This window comes from Bidens hawaiensis, unplaced genomic scaffold (assembly GCF_021521415.1).
Source record: "Bidens hawaiensis isolate Kalapana, Puna unplaced genomic scaffold, B.hawaiensis_p1.1 tig00036719_1, whole genome shotgun sequence".
Lineage (NCBI taxonomy): Eukaryota > Viridiplantae > Streptophyta > Magnoliopsida > Asterales > Asteraceae > Bidens > Bidens hawaiensis.
Genome location: NW_027505427.1, coordinates 66428 through 80968, shown reverse-complemented (window position 1 = coordinate 80968; position 14541 = coordinate 66428). Strand labels below are relative to the sequence as shown.

General features: G+C 35.4%; 2 protein-coding genes and 1 pseudogene across 3 annotated transcripts in view; 1 reads left to right on the top strand and 2 right to left on the bottom strand.

Annotated features, from left to right (window-relative positions):
- Positions 1–14541, top strand: part of LOC143613131 (UDP-galactose/UDP-glucose transporter 3-like) — a 114799-nt gene that overhangs the window by 90152 nt on the left and 10106 nt on the right. The gene's annotated exons all lie outside the window — the stretch shown is intronic.
- Positions 5055–6192, bottom strand: LOC143613137 (vicilin Cor a 11.0101-like; annotated as a pseudogene). The gene is made up of 3 exons (XR_013150063.1): positions 6076–6192; positions 5619–5887; positions 5055–5489 (listed from the first exon to the last, which is right to left on the bottom strand). The product of XR_013150063.1 is annotated as a vicilin Cor a 11.0101-like (transcript).
- Positions 12348–13462, bottom strand: LOC143613136 (transcription factor ILI6-like). Its single transcript, XM_077086930.1, has 2 exons — positions 13138–13462; positions 12348–12633 (listed from the first exon to the last, which is right to left on the bottom strand). The coding sequence occupies exons 1-2, from the start codon at positions 13256–13258 to the stop codon at positions 12479–12481; spliced, it is 276 nt and encodes a 91-aa protein (XP_076943045.1). The 5' UTR covers positions 13259–13462; the 3' UTR covers positions 12348–12478.

The window sequence follows — 14541 nt, the reverse complement described above, 5'->3', positions numbered from 1 at the left end:
GAGCAAGACAACTTTTGGATTATGTGTAGTGAATATCAAATATCACGTCTTTGGTCATCCATTGATGAGGTCGTTACCCATACTTATTTCCTTACTAACCTTCACCAACGAATTATTGATATTTGACAACTCCTATATTTACTTGCAGATACGCCAACTCATATTTGACGTGTTTAAGATAAAAGTACTGAAAGTAGAGATGTTCAACGAAACCGGTTACTGGAACCGAACCGGTGGACCCGAACCGGACCCGAACCGGTTCCTACCCGATTTTTGTAGGAACCGGACCCTATCTGATTCAACCCGATGATCCGTGACCGGTTCTTGCATTTCTGAGTGTGGGCGGGTAGGAACCGGAACCATCCGGAACCGGTTCCTAACCGGTTCTAGCCGTTGGATCGAATATAGCCGTTGGAAATCGTTTTTTTTGCCGTTTTTTGACCGTTGGGGTCAAAAATAGCCGTTTTTTGGCTCCCCCAAGCACCCCACTACTAGTATAAATAGGTATTTGGTGTCATGGGTTCATCACAACACTCAAAACGCAAACCCGAACGCAAAAAAATACAAAAAAAACGCTATTACAACGTTTTGAGTTCTCTAATCTCTTGTTTTCTCTTCTTCTATATTCATATTTGTTGTTATGGCTACCTCACAATCATCGGTTGGTCAAGGTTCCAACGCCGAACCAAGTTTCGTTCGTATTGTACCTCATAATCGTAATCAAGAGATTTGGTACAATTGGGATTTGGTTGAATTGAGTGACCATTCATTCAAGGCTTGGTGCAAGTTTTGTGGGATTTATTTAAACCCACTTTCGAATTCAAATTTGAAGAAACACATCGAAAAACCGTATTGCAAGGCGTTGAAAAAGAACGTCGATTCGCAACAAACGCAAATGGATAGTGAAGGCGGAATATTTACATACCAAATTGATCGAGTTCAAGATCGTATGGCGAAGTTTGTGATTCAAGAAGCTTTGCCGTTTAGCCACTTCGACGACCCTCGCTTAACCGCCATGATTCGAGATACGCTTCAACCACAATACACTCACGTAAGTCGTCATACTCTTAAACGTTATTGTTTAAAATTGTGGAAGAAGGCCAAAGAGGTACTAATTGCATATTTTGAAAATATAAATACGGGAATAAACTTAACTAGTGATGTTTGATCGGCTCCACATGGTCTACCCGAATCTTATCTTTGTGTCACAGCTCATTGGGTAGACCCGTCATCGTGGGAAATGATGAAACGCACCATTGCTTTCGAACTCTTTGAGTATCCACATACGGGAGATAATTTGTTTGAAATTTTAGATTATGTTATAAAAACTTATAAACTAGAAAATAAAATATTTTCAATGGCATTTGATAACGCGTCGAATAATACATCGGCGGTTGATAAATTAAAATTAAAATATACGCCGATTTGCAATGGTGTATTTTTTCACTCAAGGTGTGTTGCACATATCATTAATTTAATCGTGCAAGACGGACTTGCTTCGGATGAGGTTACATCGGTTATAAACGATTTTAGACTAATGATACATGAAGTTTTTAAGAAAAATAAAAAAAGACAAATGGAATATAGAAAATTTTGTAAAGATACGGGAAGAAAAGCTTTAGGAGCTAATTGGGATGTACCTCATCGATGGAATTCCACTTGCATAATGTTTCAAAGTGCTTTGAAACAAAGAGAAACTTTACAAATGTTTCATTCTAGTCTTGCCGAGAATGATTTGGCAATCCCCTTTTCAAATGAGAAATGGGAAATTATCAATGACTTATCGACTTTTCTTGAAGTTTTTAAAACATCAACTACGAAACTATCGGGAACGTATTATCCGACAAGTCCCTTGGTTCTTTCGGAGTTATTTTTAATCGTTAACAATCTTAAAGAATTTGAAAATAAAAGTCCAATGTTTTCAAATATCATATTACCAATGAAGTTTAAATTAAAAAAATACTTTCTTGAATTGCCACCGGTTTTTACTTGCGCCGCCGCTTTAAACCCAATGTTAAATGTTACGGGGGTTGAATGTGTGATAGACGAAATTTTTTCAACCTTAGATATGCATGAAGTTGACCCAAACTTTTCAACAGAGGCAAAAAATGATTTTAACTTGAATTTTAAATTTATGTATGACTTTTATTTAAATAAATATGGGTCAAACATACACATGCCTATGCCGGGGGGGTCTTCATCAAGTTCAAGTGCTACTAGAGTACGAGATCCCATGATTAGCCTTATGAACAACGTTCGCAACGTAACGGCTAAAAAACAAAGAGGTAACACCCCTTCAAGCGAACTAGGAAGGTATAGTGCAAATGATTACTCTACCGGTTTATCCGAAGATGAATATGGCACTTTTGATGTTTTGGCTTGGTGGAAGGTAAAGGAAACCGAGTTTCCGATTCTTGCCACCATGGCCCGTGATTTACTAACCGTCCAAGCTTCTACGGTAGCTTCGGAATCCGTTTTTTCTCTTAGTGGCAGGGTAATATCGGTGAAAAGAACAAGACTAAATTCGGAGTCGGTGGAGATGTGCATTTGCTTAAAGGATCACTTGGACTCAATCGATCGTATTCAACACGTAACCACTCTCGAAGATGAAACACCACTTGATGTTCGAGTGCACGACGAACAAGAAGGCATTTCTACAAGTAATTCCGAGGAAGAAGTCGCCGCTCAATAATTACAACGAACAAGAAGGCTTTTCTAGAAATAATATGTCACAACTTTATATTTATAAGTTTAATGTTTTGTTAGTTTGTTTTTGAAGATTTTAAAACATATCACAACTTTATATTTATTTTTATGTTAATTGTTTTTTTTATTTTTCATGTTATACAAATACGAATCGTAGTTTAGAATCCAAATCGCAAACGAAAAACGAAAAAAAAAAAAAATTTTTTACACTGTAACCGGTTGGAATCGGTTACGGTACAGGAACCGGTTTAGGAACCGGTAAGAACCGGTTAGATAGGTTAGGGGTCCGAGGGCGGGAGAACCGGTTTGGTTCCCTAACCGGTTCGAGCCTGGAACCGGTTTAATTGAGGGTTTTGAATATAGGAACCGGTTAGGAACCGGTTCCGGTTCCTAGTCCCAAACCGTTTTGAACATGTCTAACTGAAAGGACCACTAAAAAGCAAGTCATCGAATATAAAGAGTTTGAAAGACCGAACATGTACCGACCTCTTGTGAAATCACTCTATAGAACAAAGCTCCCAAACTTTTGACTTGTATGACCTTATGCAAATTTTGGACCTCTATGATAACTTTTCAAGCTCCCAAACTTTTGGGTTTTATTACAACAAATTAACAAAATGTACATATATATAAATGTATAATTAAGCATTTAACATTATTATTCTAATAAAAACTTATCTTTATTTTGGTTCAAGACTCCGAGATGAAAAAAGAAAGTCCTTTAGAAGCCTAATAATTGAGGTGTTTAGTTCAACATCAATGGGCCCAATTATAAGTTTCTTGAAATATCATGAAGTTGCCATTTCAACTAATTGTAGACCACAAGAACCCACCACAGAACTTGTTTGTTATTTAGTGAGGGAAGCAGTTTTTAAAATTTTTAAAAAATCAACACGACACAAAAATAATCAAATTAGTTTGTTGTTGTGAAGGATGATAATGGGCCGGGTATTTATTGGCTCATTACCTGTCGAGTATTTATCAAGCAAAACCAAAGGAAAAACACGGGGATGGGTAAAGGTGGGTGGTGACGGTAAATTGTAATGGAGTGGAGAAGAAAGACGAAGTGGTGGTGTAGGACCCACATTTTTTCTTTATATTATTTCATCACAACAATAAAACTAACGGAGTTATTGCTTCGACGTTTTTTCTTTATATTGTAACACACAAACTTACTTACCCCACATGAAATACATACTTTAAAAACCCACCAAACCCTTGCCAACAAATCAAATTTTCCGATGCAAACTCTACAAGACACCCATGTCAAGCTCTTGGCTTTGACTTGTTATCCTTAAACCCAAACACCCTCTGCCGTAAAGGCACCCTCCTTATTTCCCGGGCCGAAACCCTCGGTGTCGTCACTTACCGGGAACACAAACCCGACCGCTTCCTCAAATTCACAGTAGACGATGGCACCGGATGCATCCCTTGTGTTCTCTGGCTCAACCAACTCACTTCCCCCTATTTCTCTCGCCATAGCCCACCAGATGTTCATTGGTTGGAGTGTGTAAGATTGGCTACAAAGTGTTATGATTGTGTGCAATGTGAATGATGATGCTAGTGGATTTGATTGTACGTGTTGTTAGTGAAATATGCAAATTCATGATCAAATGGTTGTAAAAATCCCGCTAGTCCTTACCTCCACTCTTAAATATATTTGAAAAATTGCATCTAAATTTCAATCCGATTTATCCCGATTAAACGCTAGTTTCTACCCTATTGTTCGACTATCGCCTAACAATTTCCACAACACTGCATACTAGAACATCATATGGGTTGTATTGTATGATGTGGCATACTAACATGTCATATAGGCCGTATAATGCTACATGGGCATTGTAAGTTTACAAAACTGGCATTATATAAGTTTACAAAATGTGACATTGATGTTAAGCGAGCCTTATGATATAAGTTTACAAAAAGTAAACATTAATGTTACGTGGTGTCCAACAAAACAGTATACATTGTTTAGGAAGTGACGCTATCAATTTTCACAAACTGCAACATCATTACACTTCCCGTCACGCCCAACAATTCAGTTTTCATAAACCTATTTTTGGAGATGTATTATCAGAATGTATTATATCACTATTAGGTCAATACAAAGGTTACAAGTAGAAAATGGTATTTTTGATAAGATCAAAAGGTATTTAAATGTTAAAGTATTAAAAATTTTTAATTATAACTCTGAAAATGAGAATGCATTGTAAATTAGTCAGATGCCGATTGATGTTTTAACTTTTAAGTTTGTTGTTCATAAGATCGTCCACTGCTAATTGATAGAACAATTATTCATCAACACTTTGTTACAACTTTAACAGTCAAACCACCACAGCCCGTAGCGTTTAAGCTAAAGCACGGCTACCCCTCACCGGAGCTTTAAAGAAAAGCTTCTTATGTTGCTTCTCTATCACCCTCTGCACCTCTCGCGCTGGATGACCAAAAGTGAGCTCCAACGCTGTATCTTCCCACTGACTCATCACATTATCCCGCCCCGCCAGAGGGAACCACTCATTTTCATCCGAATTCAACCCAAAACCGACCGCTTCGAGATTATGCTCGCCAAATGCTTCAATTACAACAGGGTGACCCGCTGGAATTACAACCTCCATCCCGCGTCTCAGTTCTGAGCTCACTTTCTTGTAACGCGGGCGAATTTCACCGTTAATGGAGGCTTGCTCTGACAAGTGAGGACACGGCATTTCAAACCGACCAATACCATTTGTCACCATCAGAACCAGAGTCGCCTTGGTGTTGTAAAAGGGTCCAGCCATTGATCCCTACAAAAGTAATTTTAAGAAAAAAGTATTTTAAATAAATCTCACTCATAATGAAGTATATATTGTAACTTGAAAGTATGTATAGAATCCAACTAGAAAGCTAGTTCAACAGAAACAGTGAAAGCGAACCTGAGTTATGTTTAAGAACGAAAATGCAACGTTGATATCTTTAAGATCGGAGAAATCTTTGGAGTCGAACTCGTGGAGGATACCGTTCTCGTTTGCCACTGACGGTTCTTTCTCGTATGTAGGTACTTGTCCTTTCGTTCACCGAAGGGCCATAATCTACCTTTATCTTCTCCTGCCAATGATCTAATTTGATCCGGTGTAGCTTTCTTAAACGTCGCCTCTTCTACTTTCTGTTGCCCGAACACTCTCCCTATCGATTCTCGTTCAACCTACAAGAATTTCAAGACATTAAAACACTCGTAACAAATTATTATATTAATAAACAAACAAACGTTAAATCCAATACTATCTCAATCATGGAGTAGGGTCTGGAAAGGTGAGATGTGAACGAAACATATCTTTTATCACAAGAGATAGAGAGATTGCTCACAATAAAACTCGACCCAACAATGCTTACTTCAAACGCAGCTTCAAGAACTTCCTGGTTCGGATCACTCAAACCAGAAGTTGTGGAAAAAAGAAAGGTGGCTACAAGTAACAAGAATGAAACACAAATCTTGCATTTAGACACCATTTTTTCCAATTCAGTTTGATCAGAGAACGAACGTGTACTGGCAATCGTTAGCAGCTCATCGAATGAGGTGGCGGGTGAGAGGATGAATCAGGACATGCATATTGACAATTGTTAACGTGGCAACAACATTTTGAACTTCAATGTTAATTCGTAATGCCGGACCACAACATGTTTCATAGGAAATTATCTGTGATTTTTTAAATTCATTATAAAATGAAAATTCTTTTTTTACTAGAATAAACTAGGTTGACCAACAATTTTCAAAAAACACATCTTCATTTAGCCTACAATGTAAAAGTCGGTTCGTCTCTTGTTTTATTATAAAAAAAAACAAGGGATACTGGTATTTAATACTCTCAACTTTATCTCATTGGTAGATAACATTTCCAACTTTTGATTTGTCACCCACCACTCCCAACTTTCACCATGTTTTCCTGTACCACTCCCCGTCTAAATGTCTAAATGAACATTAATCTCGTTAATATTTTGGACTAAAAATGTCATTCAAATTAGTTGATGGGGTAAAACAGAAATTTTATTTTTAACACACAACCTCTATTTTCGGTGACCTCGTTTTTCCAGCGACCTTGTTTTTTCCGGAGATATTATTTTCTCTTTTACGTGATATAAATCGTGACCACCCCATCCTTCTCTTCCACTTCGTGAATTAAAGCTATCAAACTACAATAACAAAGTTCCGTTGTTTAAATGGTTCTAAAGTAATTATTTAATAATTCTCATTTGAACACGTTAACCAAACAAAAACCTTGTTTCCAAAGTGACTTAACAATAAGACATAGCCACCAATTGAATTTACTACATCAGGGCCGGCTCCGAGAAAACAAAAAAAGTTTTAAGCTGAAGGCGAAATTTCTTTTTAGGTCTTAAGGAAAATAAGTATTTTGTTGGGTTTAACCAATTTAATTTTTATATGGGTATACTTGGTTATAATTTGGGTTGTGTAAAAACTTTTGTATAAAAATAAGATTAAACTTGTCTCATATGAGACTAGTTACCATAACCTTTTGGTAAAAGTAATACACATTTGTCACTAGACCAAGTTAGTGCTTATGTACTTGAGTATAAACATTAAATATACATATTGTATTTTATAAAAATACATATAATTAAAAAAAAATCGGGCCTAGCAGGATGTCAGGCCCGTGATCGTCGACCACCCTGCCACCCCCAAGGGCAGGCCTTGTACTATACTACATACATATTGAACATTCACTTTGTATGTATCAATTTCCTTAATTTCCAAACCATGGTGTAAAACTAAACCCTAGTTGCTACAGCTTCACCAGAAAATCAAGTACTAAACAATTTACATTCTCACTTCAAGACCGAGCTAGTATACCCGAGTTCCTAACAATGTACACGACATAACCAACTTTTCGGTTGTAAAAGTCTCCATAATTTGAAGTACTTCAAACCTAATATGGATTTGACATGCATATGGAGATGTTGCAGTACTTGTTCACAACATTAACATGTAACAAGATATTATTTGTTCACATGGGAAGACACATTAAACATATTAGCGGTAGACATATATATGACTATGCACACCTCATCTTTCAAAGAACTATCAACTCAAGGTACAAGTACTAGGTACAACTTGTTAAGTTCCTACGTACATTCACACTTTAAATTTGACATCTACATACACGTTACACCGCTAACGAAAACAGACCTTATTGGTTAGGGTTATTACAAAGTACTCTACGCAACATATTACACAAAAGTACCAATTCATGTTTTCCCCCTTAAAATAACATATTTTTTATTTTAAAAAATCTGACGAGTTTTGGTTAGTTAGGTTTGTCTTAACCCTTCGTCGACTCCTTTCATCGTTACACCCTCCTACAATCTATAAGCACACTTGAATCTTTAATCAATGCTACCTCGAAAGCCTAATCAGTTTACAGTATAAGAATGATCGGAAATATGCATGGTTATTGGAAAGATTTTGAATAGCCAAGTATTGTTTCCACCCCCGCAATGTGATCATGCTTAAGGCTGTACGATTAGTAGAATTGTTTATATGAAATTTCCAAACCCGATGTGTTTCGGTAGTTGAGTTTACACATGCATTTTAGTTCCTAAACACGAAGATTTCATAAAACTTGTAACGGAAACATACCATCATTCATACCTAAACACATACGCGTTGCATAAAGTACAATATTTGTAACATACGCTACCCTAAATCTACCCATATTTCATAAGAGGTCGTGACCCCCTCTATACGAAACATTTTCATCATTCAACATCACACAATTGTACAATTGTCAGAAATGCCACAAAGGCATTGAACCCCATCGTCACGGTTACATACACCTTGAAGGGAAAACATACGACCACGTAAGCCAAAGTAGATTTATACCGTACACCAACTTATATACACATTCTTCATAACATACATACGTTTAGGAAAATGCACAACCCATTATCCTTATCTTACCCGTATGCACACCACCACAAAAATAGGTAAAAAGGGGCATATAACTTACATAGTTCATAACCTTAATTTTTTTTTTTAACAAAAGTCTTCACTACATCTCACTAATCTAAATACAAGTAATTAGCTTGTATTTAATAAATGAATGAAGAATATAACCCATGTTGCCCTATATGGACCAACGTAACAAATGCTTAAGCAATTTTATAGGCGACCCAAACATCATTTGAGTTGTTTCGAGGTGTTTCGGATTTTGTGTATTAGAAGTATGTTTTAGGTTGAATTCATGTACTTTATTTAAATTAATCATGTGTTTTTAGCTAGCTTTGTAATTGAAGGGAAAACCAATATGGACACATTAACCCACTAATTATCATTTTTTTAACAGTGTTCGAAACCAAGGGCGGATCTCCTTAATGGCGGGGAGGGCTTGGCTCTGGATGTACCTGCAACTAACGTAAGGAAGAAGAAGAGATATAGCTAGGTTTATATCCATATGCGTCTGGGATTTGGGAAAGTGAAATGATAAATGAGTTTGTTTATTTAAGGTCCATTTGGTCTATATTGTTGGACTTGTTTTAAATTTCGATAATACAATCCTAATTTTTTGTTGACTTTTTAATGATGGTTTTATGTTTTTGATATTCCGATATGTCAAATGATGAATATGTTTTATTTTTTATTAATGTTATTTCTTTATCTTAGTTTTTATCAAAAGTGTAACTTTTATTTGTATTTTAAATTACATTACATGTATAATTTTGAAAATAAAAATATATGGTGAGGTGAATTTAAAAAGCATTAAACCATTTTCTTGGATAAGGTGGAGTAAAAGACGTTAAAGTGTCTTGCTCAGTATTCTCGCTGACCTGAGTTCTCGAGCCTGGCACATGAAAAAGATTATCATTAATTGTTTTTTAAGAATTAGTTATTCTTATTTTCGGATTTATGATGTTAATTCGGTGAAAAGATATGTTTTGTTATGGTGTAAAAACTTAGTTTTACTGTAATATTTTGGCTCTTCCTGTGTAATTGTTCAAATCCTGTTACTGTTCGAAACTATCTTCAATAGCCGAGTGAGCATTTCTAAGACCATTAAAAAGAGAAATCACATCCTAAGTTGTTTCGAGGTGTTTGGAATATGCATGTATGCGTTTACTAACAGATGAAATATCAAGTTTTAAGGCTAGGCCAGTATTCATATTTCAGTTTTTTTCTTTTCTAATACAAAAACTCAGCCTATAAAACGTAAACACGTTTCTCACATGTTACTATCATGTTCCATTGTCTTAAATGTAGAAGCATAAATGGATAACACAGTTGACAAATGAGACTAGAGTAATCGCAGCATTTATTTGTTTAATTATTATTATATTATTATTATTTATTTTTTTCTTTGTATGCCATGTTATATATATAGAGAGAGAGAGAGAGAGTCAGGTTATCGTGCGATAATACTTAACGTACAAAAACTTACGCGAATCACGTTAAAGGCAAAAACAAAACGCTCAAAACCAAAATACAAAAACGTTCAAAAAAATCATAATACGCTCAAAACGGGTTTCGTGAAGAAAAATAAAAAATTGATCGATACACGATCCCAATCTGGTTTTTTTCCGGTGAATAGATGATTAATTAGGTATGTATAAATGATTCCGAGATGTTGGGATGTGATTTCATGAATCAATTTCGTGAATATAAGTATTTTTGTACGTTAAGAATTATTGTATTCTATCCTTTATAAATATATATGTGTATGTGTGTGTATAGTATGGATTTGTGGTCAAGATACACAGTGACATAGACAGAAATTTTCCTATGAGTTTAGTATTTTTTGATGTTTGGATTTATTATTATCAAACATCAAAGTTTTCAGGTAGGGTCGTATTATTCAAAAATATTGCCAATAACCTCTAAATATGAACAATGTCAACACAATCAACACATAATTCTAAATTTAAACATATCCAACAAATGCCCTAATACATTAAGCTTAAACATATTATAATTAGTCAGACTGGACAAACAGACACAATCGAATTCGAACATGCATGATATATCGGACTTAGGAGGGGCGCAGTTAGTCAAGGGGTAAGGGCCGCCGAAGCAACCGAACGGTTTTTTATTAGTTTTTTTAATTAAAGATTTTATTTAACTACTTCCTCCGTCCCATTAAAAGTGTCAATATTTCTTTTTTTATTTGTCTCATTACAAATGTCCAATTTCAAAATTTATTAGTCAATTTTCAAGTTTACCCTTAAACACACACAACTAGTATTAATAAACAATTTTGACTGACTCAATTTCCAAAGGCATTATTATTATCTGGTAAGGAAAAAATTAATCATGCAGTCTACTTTGACTTTGTGTTTTTTAAACAATGACATCTTAAAGAAAAACGGAGGGAGTACTATCGTTCCGGTTTTAAATGTTAATTAGGTTATCGAATCACTTCAATTGGGTTTTGTAATTTATAGTAATATGGCATAGGGCTTCTCTTTAATATAGTTTTCAGCCCAATCTAATTCAATTTAGTAATTTGTGTAGTTTCTTTAAAAAAAATATTAAGAAAGAAGTTATTTACAAAAAAATTTTGGATTATTGGATTTAAATACTTCAAACTTTCACTCGTTGGTCGGAAACACTCCCAACTAACGAAATGTTTACCACTATTTTCAACTTTCACCTTATTTTCTATTGGTACTCCCAAGCTAACGTGAAACTTATGTAGGTCCTATCGATGGATCAAACAACAAACAACTAGTTTACTTGGATCAATCTCAACACTAGCTAGCGGAAATCACTAGTGAGGAATCGAGATCTCGGATATTGTTTGGGTTTATTATATACCCGAAGTAGAAGATTTGGAGAGGAAGAGAATAGAGTTGGTGAATGGATAAGATATTATGTCAAAAGGGTTAGTTTGTGCATAAGTATGCTTCAACTTATATAGGTGAGAGCATATCATAAACATTTCCATTCATGGGCCCAAATGGTCTTTTTTTTGCATAGCCTTGGGTCCAAACATACAAGGAAATAAACCGACAAGCTAACTAAGTTACAACAATAATAGAACGAGTAAATACAAAAGACTAATAAACAATACGGGGCCGTGCAACTTAGATTTTCTTTTGGCGATGTGACATTTCTAAAATTGTTTCGGAGTGCCAGAAGAAAATAAGATAAAAGTTGGGAGTGATAGTAAACAATTCGTTAGTTAGGAGCGTTCCAGGTCAACAAGTGAAAGTTTGAAGTATTTAAATCCAATAGCTCAAAATTTATCAACTAAAGTTTTCATAATAAGTGGAAAGGATGAATAGAAAGCTAAAATGGCCTGTTAATTAAGTCTACATGCGGAAAGAATGGGTGTTAGCATTGCGAATAGTAAGAAGAGTGTAGTGCATTATTATACAATTGATATGTCTTATATTTTGTGACGTGTTTAATGCAAAAACTACTTTTCAATAAAAAAACTGCATGATTAACCCTATTAGCACTTGGTACATGTCATGGGAGAAAGATCAAAGGAAGATGTATAAAAAAAACCATCTTATTTATGACATTTAAATAGGTTATCAATACTTGTTATCACATTTTTCTACTTAACTATGATTCATAAAAATAGTTATATATTGTTTAAGTATCATTATAGAAACCCTAGAATGTGTGTGCAATCTCTAAGGAATTAGGCTCCAATAATAATTTAAAAAAATCTTAGCACATTTGAACACTCAAGCAAAATGTACATGCAAAAGAAATTAAAATGACACTGATCAATTAACATACATAAAAATAAATACATGAGATAACATATACTATATATTAAGGTGACATAAGTAAGGTTCTAATAATGGCTGCCTGAGGACTGTTGGTGTCCATTGACTGCAAAAGCTCTGATAGCCTTTGGCTTAAGTCTTCAACTTCTCTTTGTAACCTTCTAACATAACTACATGTCTCCTCCAAACCTTTGCACTTGACTCCTACACACAATATTTAAATTATTGAAAAAAAAATTAACTATATAACAAAATAATTGAAAATTAAGTGTCATGATACGATATATATATATATAAGGTTTAGATCGAATACAAATGAAGTTAATGTGTTAGATGTGAGAACCAAGTAGAGTAATTATATATACTAGTAGAGTAATTATATAATTACTCTATGATAATTAATCTATAATGTAATTACATAATTACTCCATTTGTATATATAATTATCTTATTTGATTCTCACGTTTATCACATTAAATTCATTTGTACATTAACATTCCCCTATACACATGTATATATATGTTGTCTTTTAATTACGCGGTTTTAACACATCTCTCGTGCTGATATCTTGTTTTGGACTCCGTTTCACACATCATAACAAAATTGGTTAACACATGATGTTTAATGCAAATGTACTTTAGTGTTCATGAATATATAATAAGAAATAATTAAAGAACTTTTAACAAACCTTGTGATGATGAGAACGGGTTGTGTGGATTTGATCATTAGGAATGAGTTGTTGTAACTTGTATACAAGATCAGCTATTTGGTCGTCGGTGATCCTTGATGGTCTGGTTTGCCGGTAACGCGATCTTGAGGTAGACATAGATGAGTTATGGAAGAGTAGATGAGGCAATAATTAAGAGGGTTTGAGAAAGATATATATGAATGTGTTAAATGATTCCGACAAGTTATGGGGTGAAAAATAATAATGGAGAAGATGAGAATAATAAAGAGTAAAGACACTTGGAGGTGATCAAACTCAAGTGTGCATGGAAGAATGACAATCATCGTTCGATGGGTTTTAAATAGAAGTTATGTGGAATGGGGTGGGGTGGGGTGGGTGGTAGGTGTGACAACCGGTAATTTCCCAAACCCATAAGCTAAGTAATCAACCTAATAATTAGGTGATTGTAAATATTAAGCGCGCCATATTGGTCAGCGCGTGCATTTGTTATGTGCGCCCTGCGCGAGCGCGCCATGTTAGTCAGCGCGTGCAGTTGTTATGTGCAAACTGCGCGAGCGCACCATGTTAAGAACCAGCGTGAGCATATGTTATATGCGCCATGCGTGAATGATTTGGCTTTATGTTTTCATGTAACTTAAACGTTATGTTGTCTATGGGTTGACCATCCCGCATGATGCTAAGGCGGGTGCATCCTACATCGTTTACGCGCGTGCGGAAGGGAACTAACCTACCCGCATGGCGGGAACGTTGAGAGCTAGTTTGTCTGAAGCTCCAAGATGGAATTGACTTCAACATGACTGATCACTATGTTGAAATACCAAGACCACCTGGAGAATCTACAAATGAAACTCAAATGTCCCTAACTGCGAGAAGGTTACGCACCTACCCGCAGCAAAGACATGTCCTATACGCAGAAAGCTATGCGCACCAAGTTATACGTGCAAAACACTTGATCTATTCTCCAGTTAAGGAGATTACTCCCGCCCGAAAGGAAACAGTAGCGTGTTTCAGAGATTTTCCACTTTTTACTGTACACTGACAAAAGTACCTGAAAAAGCACACTGTAACATGAAAAGTCAACTGTCAGCCACCCTATTCTCACCAACCCCAGACCTGCATGTTCTGTCCAAATCAAATCAAAATCTTTTATCCACCACTCCACTCTTAAGTAAATAATAATAACTTCCATACTTTATCATCATTACATTTAGATAGGAAAAGATTTCAATCCCTTAAAGCAAGGGATTGTGTTCCCTTGAGTTTGCCTATAAATTTGTAGCCTAAATTACCACCCAAAACACACTTCAAAGAACTACAAACTTGCACTAATCCTTTCCCAAGCATCCGTTGTTTCCAGCTCCGATCCTGTTACTAGGTAAGCCGAGAATATAACCTTGAGACCTACTATCCAACCCTTATAT

Coding starts and splice junctions, on each gene's coding strand:
- LOC143613136 (XM_077086930.1), bottom strand. CDS start 13,258: ATGTCTACCTCAAGATCGCGTTACCGGCAAACCAGACCATCAAGGATC. Junction 12,634..13,137: donor TGATCAAATCCACACAACCC/GTTCTCATCATC, acceptor TGTGTGTAGGAG/TCAAGTGCAAAGGTTTGGAG.